Source organism: Oryctolagus cuniculus, chromosome 2, assembly GCF_964237555.1.
Source record: "Oryctolagus cuniculus chromosome 2, mOryCun1.1, whole genome shotgun sequence".
Taxonomy (NCBI): domain Eukaryota; kingdom Metazoa; phylum Chordata; class Mammalia; order Lagomorpha; family Leporidae; genus Oryctolagus; species Oryctolagus cuniculus.
In genome coordinates this window covers 187,356,001-187,371,417 of record NC_091433.1, presented here as the reverse complement: position 1 = coordinate 187,371,417, position 15,417 = coordinate 187,356,001, and the positions used below count along the sequence as shown (strand labels likewise).

The following is a 15,417-nucleotide window of genomic DNA, read 5'->3' as shown; positions in this document are numbered from 1 at the left end:
CGACACAGGACCCTGCGCTGTTCTTTTCGTCTGCTCGGCCCTCCCCGGGTTTGCTGCTGGTTCTTCCCGGGTTGGCTACTATCCCTTCCACCTCCGTGGAAGGGCAGTTCCCCCTGGCCACATTCCCCACTTCCGCAGGGGAGCGGCACACCGCCGGCCGGTTCTCTCGGGGGCTGCACGGGTTCCCTTAGATGTTCCCCATAGATGTTCCTGGTGCATGCCGTCTCTCTCCTCCTTTATAGTCCTCCTCCGCCAATCCTAACTCGGCTGCCCACACGCCGAGTACGCTGCTCTCCTCCAATCAGGAGCAAGTCCTACAGTTTATTAGTTGTACTGGAGGCAGCTGTGCGGAAGCTGTTTACTTCTCTCCCAGCGCCATATTGTGGGAGAGCAGATGCATAGAATAAGTCCTAATTCGAGTAACTTAGTCTAGTCCGGATTGCTCCCCACAACTCATAGCTTGAGCTATAAAACTGCAGCCCAGTGGCACAGAGTAGATATTTAAAGTCATGGTAAAGCGGGCTTCACCTTGGGAATGGGTGTACATAGAGAAGAGTAAGTCCTGAGTCCTAGGGGTTCTAACATTTAGCTGGAGAATACGGAAGCAGCAGCAAAGACAATGAGAATAAGTAGCTAGTGAGGTCTGAGGAAAACAAGACAAAGGGGTCATACCTGAGAGAAGGAAGCCGCTAACTTATAACTCCAATAAAAAGAAGACTGCAATTTGACAGTGAACAAGAGGACACTCCTGATTTTTTCATACACAAGCTGTTCTGATGAATCAGTTAGGAAAAAAAGCCTCACAGACTACAGGACAACGGGAGAATAGAAAAGGCAGTCACCGCTGAGCACAAACCAAAGCAATGCAGGAAGAGGCCCTCAGAGGGGCACACACCAGGTGCTGCAGGGAAATACAACATCAGCATGCTTCCTCAGAAATCCAAGAAGGTGTAGGAGTTAAGACACTGATTAGGATAACTATGTCGGCCGGTGCCACGGCTCACTAGGCTAATCCTCCGCCTTGCGGTGCCAGCACACCGGGATCTAGTCCCGGTCGGGGCGCCGGATTCTGTCCCGGTTGCCCCTCTTCCAGGCCAGCTCTCTACTCTGGCCCAGGAGTGCAGTGGAGGATGGCCCAAGTACTTGGGCCCTGCACCCCATGGGAGACCAGGAGAAGCACCTGGCTCCTGCCTTCAGATCAGCGCGGTGCGCTGGCCGCGGTGGCCACTGGAGGATGAACCAATGGCAAAGGAAGACCTTTCTCTCTGTCTCTCTCTCTCTCACTGTCCAATCTGCCTGTCAAAAAAAAAAAAAAAAAAAAAGGATAACTATGTCCCACATCAGAATGTCTGGATTCCATTCTCTGTTCTGGCTCCTGACTCCCAGCTTCCTATAAGTGCTGTCCCTGGCAAGTGGTGGTGATGGCTCAAGCAATTGAGTTGCTGCCCCACCATGTAGAAGATCTGAAATGAGTTTCCAGTTATTGGCTTTGCTCTCAGTCTACACCAATGTTTGCGGGCATTTGAGAAGTGGGGCTCTTTCTGTCTGACTTGCTCAGTCTCTTAAAAAAGAAAAGGCAAAAGGAAACTGGTAGAATCCAGACTTCACTGTAACTTAAGACAACTTGAATACATTATGTTTGGAAAGTATTTTTTGAGAGTGAATATAAAGAGTAAATCTAGATGAAAAGTAGAAATGTATTCCTTTCCCCTAAAAGACTTATTTTATTTATTTATTTTTTTGACAGGCAGAGTTAGAGAGAGAGAGAGAGACAGAGAGAAAGGTCTTCCTCCCGTTGGTTCACCCCCCAAACGGCCACTACGTTGCGCCAATCCGAAGCCAGGAGCCGGGTGCTTCCTCCTGGTCTCCCACGCAGGTGTAGGGGCCCAAGCACTTGGGCCATCCTGGGCCACAGCAGAGAGCTGGACTGGAAGAGAAGCAATGGGGACAGAACCGGTGCCCCAACTGGGAATAGAACCCGGGGTGCCAGCGCCACAGGCGGAGGATTAGCCTAGTGAGCCATGGCGCCAGCCTAAAAGAGTTATTTTAAAACATAACAGTAAACAATATAATAGTAATTCATGGCACCTACGAAGAAAGGGCAGAATGAAAGAAGAAATTCTGGAATTTTAGCAATGGTGCTCTTAAAAGAGGAAGCTAATTTTAACAAGCAATAGAAAGCGATGGTGTAGATCTGCCAATCCAATCCAGATGACATAATCTACAGTGCTGAGCTTCAGGTTATCAGCTCAGAAAACATATTATCCTAGAGAGCATGATGACAGGCAGACTACTTCCACCTGTTACATTTCTACGCCTGCTCAAATGCATAATTGGGTACTCTGGATTGTGCTGGCATTGTGCTAAAACCCAGACCACTACGGTAACTGGATTTCCCAGTGAAAAAAACTTACCGGTCAATTTTGTACAAAAACGTACAAGTTAAAGAGGAATATGGTATTTCTGGTGACGTACTGGTATCACAATAGTAAATAAGGCAAAGGGAACACTGAAACAGAGGAAAAGACAAAACAAAACAAGACCCCCCACCCCCCAAAAAAAAAAAGACACAGGGAATTACCCATCCTTGGAGCCCATTTCTACCATTTTACTCTGGGGGAATATTAGTGTGAACATGAAAAGATGCACACAAAAAACATTCTGTCAGTGTAGACCAATCCAAAGCCGAAGAAAAGCAAACACAAACCAAGGTCCCAAAGCGAAGGAAGAGTTAGAGAAATGACAGCGCATGCATTCAGTTAGCCCTCACTGTCATTACATATGGCAGGCAGATCCCTGCTACACAACAGTCCGTGAAGTGCAAGCTGCCACAGTACGTGCAGCATGAGACCCCTTTAGTTTTCAATGATAAAATAAACAGTCCTTCGAGAGACAGAGACAAACTGCACGGAAAGTCTGTCTATATAGAAGAAAAGTGTGGAAGGATACATACAATATAAAAACTCTCTGAACAATGGAATTTATGGGATGGCTTGACAGAAAGATGAAAGAAAGAACTTCCCTTTTAATCCTTATATCAGTAGTGTTGTTTAATTCATTTTGGTATTTTGTAAGAGGGTAGAAAGTACAAGTTGCCACATAAATACATGCAACTCTTAGCAAAACATTTTTGTTACAGATGCTTCACATCTATTTTTTTTTACTCTCAAGAAATAAAGTATTCCAATAATGTTGAGATTTCATAAATAGACTGCTAAAATAAAACCTTGTATTACTTTTGTAATTAGCACATCACAAATTCCAGTCAAGATGGAACAGTGAATCCATGTGGCAGTACATTCACTGTGATCCACACACCACAACAGAAAAATATCCAAGGTCAACAGAGTTGCCATTTTAGGGCTCAGATATTAGCAGTGAGTGTCAAATGGTCCTTTCCAGAGAATTCCGCAGGGAGAGAGAGAACTTGAGCCAGCCTTACTAGCCAGAACTTTACATTGACACATTGTATGGACCTATGCAGGCTAAGAACAAGTAAGAAGCCAAAAGGGAACTATCTCTTCTATTCTCTCTCCCTCAATCTGACTTGCATATATAAATAAGTCTCTTTTTTTAAAGATTTATTTATTTATTTGAAAGTCAGAGTTACACAGAGAGAGAAAGAGAGGCAAAGAGAAAGAGAGAGGTCTTCCATCCCCTGGTTCATCCGCTGCAGCAGCCCATATTGGATCCCCACACTGCAGGCAGTGGCTTTCACTACCACGCCACAGTGCCAGCCCCTATAAGTAAGTCTTTAAATATAATGGGGCCAAGGCTGCAACACAGCTGGTAAAGCCACTGCCTACAGTGCCTGCATCCCATATGTGCGAAGGTTTGAGTTCTGGCTGCTCCACTTCTGATCCAGCTCCCTGTTAATGTGACTGGAGAGGGAGTGGAAGATGGCCCAAATCCTTGGGCTCTTGCACCTATGTGGGAGACCTGGAAGAAACTCCTGGCTCCTAGGTTCAGTTTAGCCCAGCTCTAGCCAATGAGGCCATTTGGGGAGTGAACCAATGGATGGACGATCAATCTCTCTCTCTTTCTGCCTCTGTCTCTCTGTAACTCTGCCTTTCAAATAAATAAATAAATCTTAAATAAATTTTAACAATAAGAATAAAATAAAGCCTACTATGAAATGACAAGATATGTGACACCGAAAAAGAAAACAAAATATGATTCTATTGTTAATTTTGGTGTGGTATGAACTAAAGTTCTAAATTCATCATCATATATGTGGATATTCCCTCAAGATACATACGTGTCTCATAAAAAAGGATGCATGTATTACTCATTTATCAATAAATGTCAGAATTAAAAATGAGAAGCCTCTCTTGAAAAAAGAAAAGTGCTGAAATAAATCTCCACAGCTTTGGGTTAGGCATAGATTTCTAGGATATAGTATCAAAGCATAAAGAATAAAACATTTTCAAAAGATATATTTATTTGAAAGGCAGAATGACAAAAAGAAAAAGGGAGACACAGAGAGAGAGAGAGAGAGAGAAAAGAGTGAGACTGACAGACAGATAAACCAACCTTCCATCATCTCGTCACTCCCCAAACAGCCACAACAACTAGGGCTGGGGTAGGCCAAGGCTTGGGCCATTGTCTGCTACCTCCCAGTACATTAGCAAAAAGCTGGATCAGAAATGTGGAATAGCTGGGACTTAAACCAGGTACTCTAACATGCAGTTGCTTAACTCATTGTGCCATTGTCCAAATCAGAAAATATTAAACAGTATATCAGTAACATTTAGAACTTCTGCACTTCAAAAGCTATCATTAAGAAAAAAGAAGTTACATATTGACAAAAAAGTAATTTCAAATCGCAAATGCTCTAAAAGAATTGTATTCTGGGGGCCAGCACTGTGGTGTAGTAGGTTAAGCCTCCACCTGCAGTACTGGCACCCCATATGGGCATCAGTTCGAGTTCCAGTTGCTTCACTTCTGATCCAGCTCTCTGCTAATACCCCAGCAAAGCAATGGAGGATGGCCCAAGAGTTTGGGCCCCCACACCCATGTGGGAGACCTGGAAGAAGCTCCTCGCTCCTAGCTTCGGATCAGCCTAGCTGGCCATTTGGAAGTGAACCAGTGGGTGGAAGATTTCTCTCTATGTCTCTCCCTCTCACTCTGCCTCTCAAATAATCTTTAAAAAAAATTGTACTCTGATATCTAAAAAAAAGGCAAAATAACATTTACAGCTCAATAACGAGACAGATAACCTAGTTTAAGCAAATAGGCAAAACATGTGAATAGCCATTTCACCAAAGATAGTATAAGAATGACCAATAAAAACACAAAAAGGTGCTCATCATTAATTGTTACCTGGGATATGAATATCAAAACCACAGTGAGATAGCACAAATATAAGAATGGCTTTAATAAAAAAGACAAAGCCAGTCAAAAAGCTAGTAAAAGGAATGGGATTTGGCATAATGGTTAAGACAACTGTTCCCACATCAGAGCACATGGGTTCAATTGCTAGCTCTGGCTCCTGATTCTACACTCCCGCTATTGTCTGAGAGGCAGCGCTGATGACTCAAAGAACTGGGTTCCTGCCTCCCACATCAGGGACCTGGATTGCATTCCCAACTACAAGTGGTGGCCCTAGACCAGTCCTGGTCATTCAGGCATTTGGAGAGTGAATCAGCAGATGGTAGGTCTCTTTCTCTGTTTCTCAAACAAACAAATAAACAGATTTAAAACCAGCTAACAGGGGCCTGTGCTGTGACGCAGTAGGTTAATCCTCTGCCTGCAGTGCCAGCATCCCATATAGGTGCCAGTTCTGGTCCTGGCTGCTCCTCTTCCAATCCAGCTCTCTGCTATGGCCTGGGAAAGCAGTGGAAGATGGCCCAAGTGCTTGGGCCCCTGCACCTGCATGGGAGACTGGGAAGAAGTTCCTGGCTCCTGGCTCAGGATCAGAGTAGCTCCAGCTGTTGCGGCCATTTGGGGAGTGAACCAATGGAAGGAAGACCTTCTCTCTGTCTCTCCCTCTCACTGTCTGTAACTGTTACTCTCAAATAAATAAATAAAATTTAAAAAAAATTTTTTTAAAAATCCAGCTAATAAAAAGCATTAGCTACGATGTGGAAAAATTGGAACTTTAATACATTATTGACGGGAATGAAAAATATGCAGGCACTTTGTGAAATGGCTTGGCAGTCTCCTCAAGTGTAGATATAAAAATGCCATGCAACAAGGTAATTTTACTCCTTGGGGCCGGCACTGTGGTATAGTAATTTAAGCCTCAGCCTTCGGAGCTGGCATCACACATGGGCTCTGTTTCAAGACCCAGCTGCTCCACTTCTGATCCAGCTTCCTGCCTGTGGCCTGGGAAAGCACAGGAAGATGGCCCAAGTGCTTGGGTCCCTGTACCCACATGGGAGACCCAGAAGAAGCTCCTGGCTCCTGGCTTTGGATTGGCCAAGCTCCAGCAATAGCAGTCATTTGGGCAGCAAACCAATGGATGGAAGATCTTTCCTTCCCTCCCTCTCTCCCTCCTTTCCTCTCCCTCTCCCTCTCCCTCTCCCTCTCCCTCTCCCCCTCCCTCTCTCTCTCTTTCTCTGTAACTCTGTCTCTCAAATAAATTAATAAATCTTTTTTTAGAAAAGGAAATCAAAACATAGTTCCATACAAAGACTTATACATGAATGTTCAGAGGAACAATATTCATAACAACAAAGAAGTGGAAACAATCCAAATGTCCCTTAATTGGTGAGTAGAAAAAAAAATGCTGGCTATCATATTGAAATAGAACTGCCATTTTGATCACGTTTATTTGAATATTTCTAGACAATCTCTACTTATAAATTCAAAGGAGCTCTATGCTTAAACCTTGCTCAAGTCTTAAACATTAATTAGTCCAGTCATATAAATCTCTATCCACTTAAAATGCTCGTAACAAGTTTTCCCACAGTGAAAATGATTTTTTAATGGGAACCTTGTATATAATCCATTTCTATTTCTAATTAGATTTATCTGGGGAAAACACCATTGGCTAAATGATATAACTAATAATAGGCTAACAAAATGTTAATAGACTCTAAGTGGTAGAATACTGTTTCACCTAAAATACATAATAACTAAACATTAATAGGAAACTACAAATGTGTTATTTTGGTATTCACAAAGGATGTGCTTTGTTCTATGGATAAACAAAGGGAAAACAGCAATATCCTCAAATTTGTAGGATGCACTTGTACTACTGTAAGTGCTGCTGCATAGCAATTACATCTCTACCTTGCTTGGATATATAAATAAAATCATTATGTTCACAACGGAAGTAATGAAAGTCTTAAGCATTAAGCAGATTACACACAAAGTCAGCTCTCATTTATGAGTCATAATTTAATGTGGCTATTACATCCACTGTTAATGTGTAACACACGGCATTATATCTGAGCACTATATTTTAATCTAATAATAGCAGCTATAACATTCTGAAATGTGCTTCATGAATAAAAGTCATAATGCATTCATTGAGCATTAGAATTAGCTTTTCATGAGATCTAGATCCATTACAACTGGCTGGAACAGAGTAAATGAAGACCGGAAAGCTTTTAAGGAAAAGTGGTGGAGAGCAACCATCAAAAGATAGTCATTTCACAAGAATTCCTTTTCCCTGCAAAGTGGGACAGGTGGAGGATGGCTGGTGGCTTGCTTCTCTTCCTGACAGATTTTAAGGGAGCTGCATGTGCCCATTTACAGTATCACCGCTGGACTGCTCTAAAGAAGAGTCCACCACGTGGCCAGGCTGACACTTTCTAATTCAGGCTGACATTTTGTAATTCTAGGAAGCAGACAATAGGAAACTCAATAATCATAAAGGTTTTCCCTAGATTTCATAAAAGATAAAGACTCAGAGCAAGCTCATGGAGCTGAGCTCAGCAGAAAGACACTGACGACAGAATTGACACAACCTTTATATTAGCTAAATCATAACAGGATCTCAGTAGCCCCCACAGTAGACATTGATGAACTTAACAGAAAATTCCTTATATTCTTAGGCTAAAATCCACTTCCCAGATTATTTCTACCACAGACTAATCATCATGAAATGGGCCTTTCCAAATGAGCTTATGAAACCTTTACTAGGTAGTCACCATGACAGGAAGTCTTTGAAGGGAGGAAAAACAAAAACAACTTAGCTCAGCTATCACACAGTATCACTCCACACCACAGAGTGCTGAAACAGAATGAGAAGAAAACAGCGAGAGCAAACAGAACTCAAGGAAAACTTTACAAGGAAACACATCGAAAGGGTAAGAAAGATTACGAGAGCACAAAACAAGAAGAGAGAAGACTGCAGGAATACTTTCACACCAAAGGTGGAGAGTGTCTACTCAGAGAATGCTGAGACGTTCCCAACTGTGACACAGCACACGTTCTGAAGGCAGGGCCAGAGATGACGCTGGACAGACGGGTAGAAGGATGTGCCTGGACACTGCAGAGGGCTGACAGCCAAATCTTGGGATAAAGAAGATCTTGTGAAAACTAGGAAGTCTTTAATTGGGCCCTGAAAGACAATTATTCCTAACACAAAGTACACTTAGAGACTGCTGGTTACTATTAGAACTGCTCTGAATCCCATGGAGAAAACATCAGAGGATTTAACGTGTTTTCACATTCAAGGAGGAAAAATCTAATCGTTACTAATCAGAACAAACACAAGTCAAAACCCCAGATGGGGGCACTGTGGCACTGTGGGCTACACTGGCTCCCACACCCTGTGTCTGCTGACATGCATGCTGGGAGGCAGCAAATGCTGACTCAAGGGCCTGAGCCCCTGACATCCATGTGGAAGAACCAACAGAGTTCCTGGCCCCCAAATTCAAGGCTGGCTCAACGGCAGTTGCAGCAAGCATGTGGGGAATGAAACAATGGATGGAAAGTTGTCTCTCTCCCTCTCTCCTCTTCCTCCTGCTCCTCCCTTATCCCTTCCCCCTCCTCCTCCCTCTCCTCCCCAGTCTCTCTGGTTAACTCTGCTGCCTCTTAAATAAAAACAAACTTTTTAAAAAATACATGCCAAAGACATAATATATCCACATCACACTAGCCCCTGCAAAAACCCATGGCTTCCATTTGAATGGAAAGCAATAATAAAAAACCCACTCAGCAGTGGTGGTGGCCAAATATAAGCCTCCACCAAACATGGGGTCTTATACAACTATGATCTCCAGTCTGGTAAGGCTGCAGTAGCCTCATGTGAATTTTCAAATTTAATTTAATTACAATTCAGCACAATTAAAAGTTGGATTGCTTAGTTGTGTGAACCTTACTTCAAGTGCTCAGCAGTTACATCTGACTAGTAGCATGCCAGACAGTGCAGGTTTATTGCTCATTGCTGTCCTTGAGCCATCACTGCAGGATGGCTATGCAAAACTCCACAAAGGCAACAAGTCACACAACAAGTCTCTCTGAAGTTCTCTAATCATTTGGCACCAAAGAGGGGGTACACAGGTGTATTCAATATATGTTCATCAAATTGAATTTTAATATAAAAGAAAAATCTGTGCAAATGGAGCAGTTACACATATTCTACTCTGGGAAAAAGCGATCTTTGTCCCAATTCCATGCACAAATTCCACATAACAATCTTGGTATCAGAGGTAAAAGTCCTAGACAGCTCATGAGTACTGATGAATTTTCAAGAAGGATACACCTAATATAAAAATAAAATAAAAAATTTTGATGAGTGTTGAGAGACTTGGAAGAAATCTGGTCATGTGCTATTCTTGATCTAGTGATAACTTCATGAATGTGTTACAGTAACATTAATCTGGACACCTGTGCACTTCTCTACATGAATGTTGTATTTCACCGACAAAAAACCTGCTGAGAAAATCAATCTCCACACACAATCTCCACACACATAAACAAAACGAGGTAGAGTGATCCCCTCTCACTCCACACATGGCCACCTTCCAAACTCTTCTCTCTCTCTTCTAAACTCACCTCTTGTAGTGATTTACTCATTAACGGCGAAACACTGACAGCTTCCCCTCCTTCAGGATGGATCTGGAAATTTACTCTTTGATAAAGAATCTGAAACAAGAATGGGCTATATATTACAAGGAGTTACGTTTTAAAATTTGCCTCTCTTCCCTATATATAGGTTTGAAATTTTAGAAGAACTATTTTGAAAAAATAATCACAATGAACAGTTTTTGTTAACAGGCTATCTTTAGTACTTCATGAACATCTGCATAAGCACGAAACAGTTTCAGAAGTGGGAATCAACTATGAAAAGCCTAGCATGCAAAGGAATGAATGCCAAGGAGACGAAAACGTGAACTCCAGCGTCTCCTCACATATTTCAGTGTTTCTCAAGAGGATGCCCCTCCTCTGTGTAGATCAACTCTGGGAATTTTAGGAAATATAGCTGCTCCCCGAGCAAAGCCTACCTCCAAAAGGCTCCGTTTCCAAAAGACAGCTGAAAGAATAGCTCTACCACTGGCTTTCCCTTCTGTGGTTTCTCACCTGTCTTAACTTACTCCAATATATTCAATAATTTATTCCCTAATATTAATTTCTGTTCTACTCAAACCGGTCTTTCACCTTTCTTCCTTATGGTAGTCAATCAACAACACTATTTTATAGTCCAATATTATTGAATCCCTTTCATATAAGTAATAACTCATTTTTCCTATGAATAAAAATTCTCCTACCATTAAAAATAAAATGACCACACATCTGAGCTCTAAACACTGAACAAAATGCACTTCAAACACCTTGGGATTTATTTTAGTGGGAGCACTTACTTCTGTTTGTAGAGAGCTGCCAGCTGCCAAAAGAAGTTCAATGCTGCTAGGAGGGCAGTGTGTCAAAGCAAAAGCCATGAGCTCTTGGCGGGTAGCCAAGTCCTGGTAACCTTCTGACTGTCCTAATTGGCTGCAAACATCCCAGCTTTTACGATAACCTGCAAAATTGGCAGGGAAAAAAAAAAGTTAAACTAAAATGAAATGTGCAAGAATATTCAATCTAACATGATAACTGCAAGGGCTTCCTGCTCGGGTCCTATGGCACCAGAGCAAAGGCACAGTCACTAGTGACACATTCTTATATAAGCACAAAGGCACAGTCACTAGTGACACATTCTTATATAAGCACAAAGGCACACGAATCAAAGATGGAAAAGAAAGAGGAGGCTGGTTTACCATCCAGAAAGCTCAGGATCACTTCAGACAACTGTTTCTAACAAACCCTGTTAAATCTCAGATTCACTGGCAATGAATACATATGATCAACTGAGCTTTGATGCTGAGTGAAAAGGTGGCTGGCCACATCCCTAAGACTTGAAGGTATGTCCACACTGCTACATAGCACTTGCATGGGTTTGAGAAAGCACCAGTTTTCACACTTTCTTTACTACTACAAAGAGACAATAGTATTAACACCTTACTCTTTGGTTGTTGAAAGGATTAAGTAACATTTGTATTGAAAAGCAAGTTCTAAGCAGCAAAGTGCTAGAAAAAAAACAGACATCATGATAGATGCCCTCCCAGAATCACTCACTTTGCAGAAGACCAGAGACATCCAAGGGCACTGCTGAAAACAGAATCAGCCCTGACTCCCAGCAGACTTTTCCCCCATACGATGTCATATCCTGAGTTTTTAAAATACATTTTTACTCTTATTGGAAGGAGTTCCAGCATGAAAGTAGGTCTTTTTTTTCTAAATAAAAAGCCCTGGATCCAGAATAATTTCTCTAAACAAATGAAAGTTTATTCATATACAATGCTTATAGGAACAAAACTATCACAAAGCTCTCTATAATTTTTTATTAGTACAGCAATGTTTTATAGAAACCATAATTATTCTGAACTTGACATTATAAAAGCACTTGGTTAATATTACAGAATATTATATAGCTTTTTATGACAACAGTTTTCTAATGCTGAGGCTGTGAAGTGTTGAGTTGTTTTCTAGAGTTTTAAATGTTCTCATAGGGGCCAATATTGATATGCAGTGGATTATACATACAAATCTACACAAAATATTAGTATATAGCTCCCAAGGTTATTGTGAAATGCAGCACTGTGTTTCAAAACTCACTATTAGGGTAAGGATGGTGGGTAAATGATATGTTTCAGCTTTCATACTTTCAGGCATAAACACAGCAAGTAGACTACATAGTACAGAGCCCACAGTCAGATGACATCACTTCAGTCACACTAGGGAATGTGTTCTTTAAATTAGAAATTATTCCACAGAAATATCTACTTTCAGAGACTTGAATTCAAATTTCATTATGGAAAATTTTAGAGTTGGAAACTATATCCCAAATTCTCAACATGAGGTTAAAAAAGAACTACTTTTTTTTATCAAATAATACAAATGCTGACTGTATAGTCACAAAATGTAGATGCTCCAAAAAGTTGTAAATTTCTTTTTATATAAAAAATGCATGAAATGGCATTAGAATATTCTACATAAAATTGTTCTAAAAATTATGAGAACTTTTGAATTGGAAATGGAAAATAACCAAAATCTCAGCTAAAATATAACATCTGAGCTCATTAAAATATATTAATAAATAAGGATACATATTTGTCAGTGCACATAAATCTATCTCAAGCCAAAATGTGGCTGGCTTACCAATCAGGCCAACTCACTTCAGAACAGAACATTTCCATTACTCGTCCTGCACAGAGGATGCCAGCTAAGTGTTAAGTCAGTTGTCTACTCACCTGCGGCCATCAGCTCCTGACAATGCATATTGGCTGCTTTGTAGTCATGGAAACGAAGGGCTTGCTCTACTAAAAGGATGAGAACCTGTCCACGCCTTTCTTCTGGGTCTTCACCTGTAAGCATATGCAAATGACTTCATGATTATGGCAGCACCAGTTTATAAAGTAGCTCATTAACACTGTCTTTCAAATGAATTCAGAAATAAAACAGAAATTAGATTGATTTTAAAATGATTAGAGGATAAGAGGTCACAGCAATTTTGCCCTTTCAATCTACTTATGAAGCATGGAATTAGCCCTCAGTCTCTTAAGAGATCAAGGATTAATATCAGGTCCCAATTAAAATTTCCAAAACAGAAAGTTCAAAATTAGAGTGATCCACAGCCCTCCAGAGCAGTCTTGGCATTACTGAGGTAATAGAGAACAAACCCATGCTTTCTACAGAAAACAGGTTATTAAAGGGTTCAGGAAATAGTGACTAGGAAATTAAGTGAAAGGATGAAGGTAAAGAAGCAATAATATGCCTCATCTTAAAAATGCAACTAGTATTTAGGAACTAAAATATAAGTGTTATCCAGAACAATGATAAAGACTATCCCCCTTGAACAAACTCTAGATGGGTTCCTCTGAGTTCAATGAGGCTCTAACCTTGGGCATGTCCTTGAATCCAAGGTTAGCAATAATTCCGTTTAGTCAGTGTAGCCATAACCCTCAACCCTCCAAGTAGAGAATCACCCTTGAATGTGACCAAATTCCCCATCCCCCAGTGGTCACCCTGGATTGCACTCAGTAAGAACTCTATATACTGTAAAGATCAGTTTAGCCAGAATTTCCCCCTTACTCTTGATAATACATCTTAGTAACGATTCATCCTCCTCTTCCCCTTGGCAATAAATTCTCACTTTTCCTGTGGTATTTGGAATTGAACCTTTTAAGTGGGATGCCATTAGGCTGAGACAGCTTTATAAACTGGGCTGGGTTCCTACTTAAGGAAACCTCAGTGCAAACAGTAAAATGAAACTTAAGCGTAACTAATTGGAAATGTTCCACTAATTACTAGTTGGATCAGAAACCACCACCTAACCTATAACTAGGGGCCGGGCAGACAGACGCACTAGTGACAGGGGGAAACATTAATGACTAGGGAAAAGGCTACGAGACCCTCTTCTAGGGTGGAACCATGGACCCTGCTCTCCACCCAGGGACATTTAAGACCACATACTCTGCATTTAACTGGCAGTTAAAGTATCCTGATAACATGGCAGCTCAGCCAAGCCAAAGAGGTCCAGTTTACAGCTGCATGCACAGAGAGCCCAAAAGTATTCAACTCCCCAGAAATCAGTCACAAATACCAATCATGACTATCACAGCCACTTCAACAGTCAATACCCTTAAACTTTAGGGATTAAAAAAAAAAGCCCTAAACCAAGAAGAAAGGAGGTAGGAGGTTATGCTTCTGCTCAACCGGCTTGTTCCTCTCTTGGAAGGTACTTTAATAAGCTTTGCTTTAGGATCCCTGCTTTATCTCTCTTAACTGTAATTCATTACTAGGTCAGTGAAAAAGAATCAAGGCAAGCCGGTAGCCACTGGTGACATAAGGACTTTCCACTTTAACCAATCAAAAGATTTTATTTGTGTTGCTTTCACAAACAGAAGGCGCTCCAATCTGCTGGTTTACTCTCCAAATGCCTGCAATGACCAGGGGCAGATCCCAGAGTTTAGAGCCAAGAATCTATCCAGTTCTCCCACTTTGGTGACAGAAACCCAATACCTTGAGCCATCATCCCACTGTCTCTGAGATCTGCATTAACAGGAAGCTGTAGAGATAAGGGCTGTAAAAACCCAGGCACTTCCATGTGGGATGTGGTTGTCTAAACCACTAGACCAAATTCCTGCCCCAAAGAAGTGGCTTTGAATGCAGGCTTAAATACTACAATCCAGGGATAAAAAGATACACAGAGAATAGAGAACTCCTATCTACTGGATCACTCCCCTTAAAAGACCATTTAGGTCAGGTCTGGGCTAGGCTGAATCCAGGGGCCAAGAACTCAACACAGGTTTCCCACGTAGGCGGTACAGACCAACCACTTGAGTCACCACTTGCTACCTCCCAGGGTATACATTAAGTAGAAGCAAGAATTGCAAGTGGAGCTTGAACCAGGCACGCTGTTACCGTGTACAGGTGTCCAAGCAGCGTCTCAACTATGGGGACAAACATCTGCCCGACCTTATCTTTGATGAAACTGTGCTGAGCTGTCAAATAGTTTCCATATTAAATCTTGTGAAACAGAATGTGGCCAAGTTGAGATGGTCCCAAAAAACAGAATTAAAATGCTATTCTGCAGGACTGAAGAATATTCTTCACATTTAAAAACTCATACGGAATCACTGCTATTCCTGCTACTATTTAAACATGTCACATAGATAAAAGGGAAATTTATCCCACTAGATGAATGGGAAATGTAGAGAGCATCTCAGAAAAACTTTCTTAGCAAGATCCTTATGAAATTCTTCCCTGATGAGCAAAATCCTTTTATATGCAAAAACCCACTAGGTTCTCTCAAAACTTGTTGAGTAAAGAAAGGGATCATTATCAAAGACATAAATCTATGAGCAGATACCATCAAATTACAAGAGGGCATTGGGGTAACTGTGCAAGACATTGGCATAGGCAGAGATTTATTGGAAAAGGCCCCAGAAGAAGAAGCAATCAAAGTCAAAATTGACAAAG

The 15,417-nt window shown here is 41.4% G+C and overlaps 1 protein-coding gene across 4 annotated transcripts in view; it reads right to left on the bottom strand.

Moving 5' to 3' along the window:
- Positions 1–15,417, bottom strand: part of NBAS (NBAS subunit of NRZ tethering complex) — a 461,789-nt gene that overhangs the window by 209,705 nt on the left and 236,667 nt on the right. For all 4 annotated transcript variants that reach the window (XM_070069748.1, XM_070069749.1, XM_070069751.1 and 1 more), the window contains exons 33-35: positions 12,687–12,800; positions 10,758–10,915; positions 9,952–10,041 (exon numbers count right to left, since the gene is read on the bottom strand). In XM_070069748.1, the coding sequence (XP_069925849.1) occupies positions 9,952–10,041; positions 10,758–10,915; positions 12,687–12,800 (362 nt within the window). The remainder of the gene's footprint in view (positions 1–9,951; positions 10,042–10,757; positions 10,916–12,686; positions 12,801–15,417) is intronic.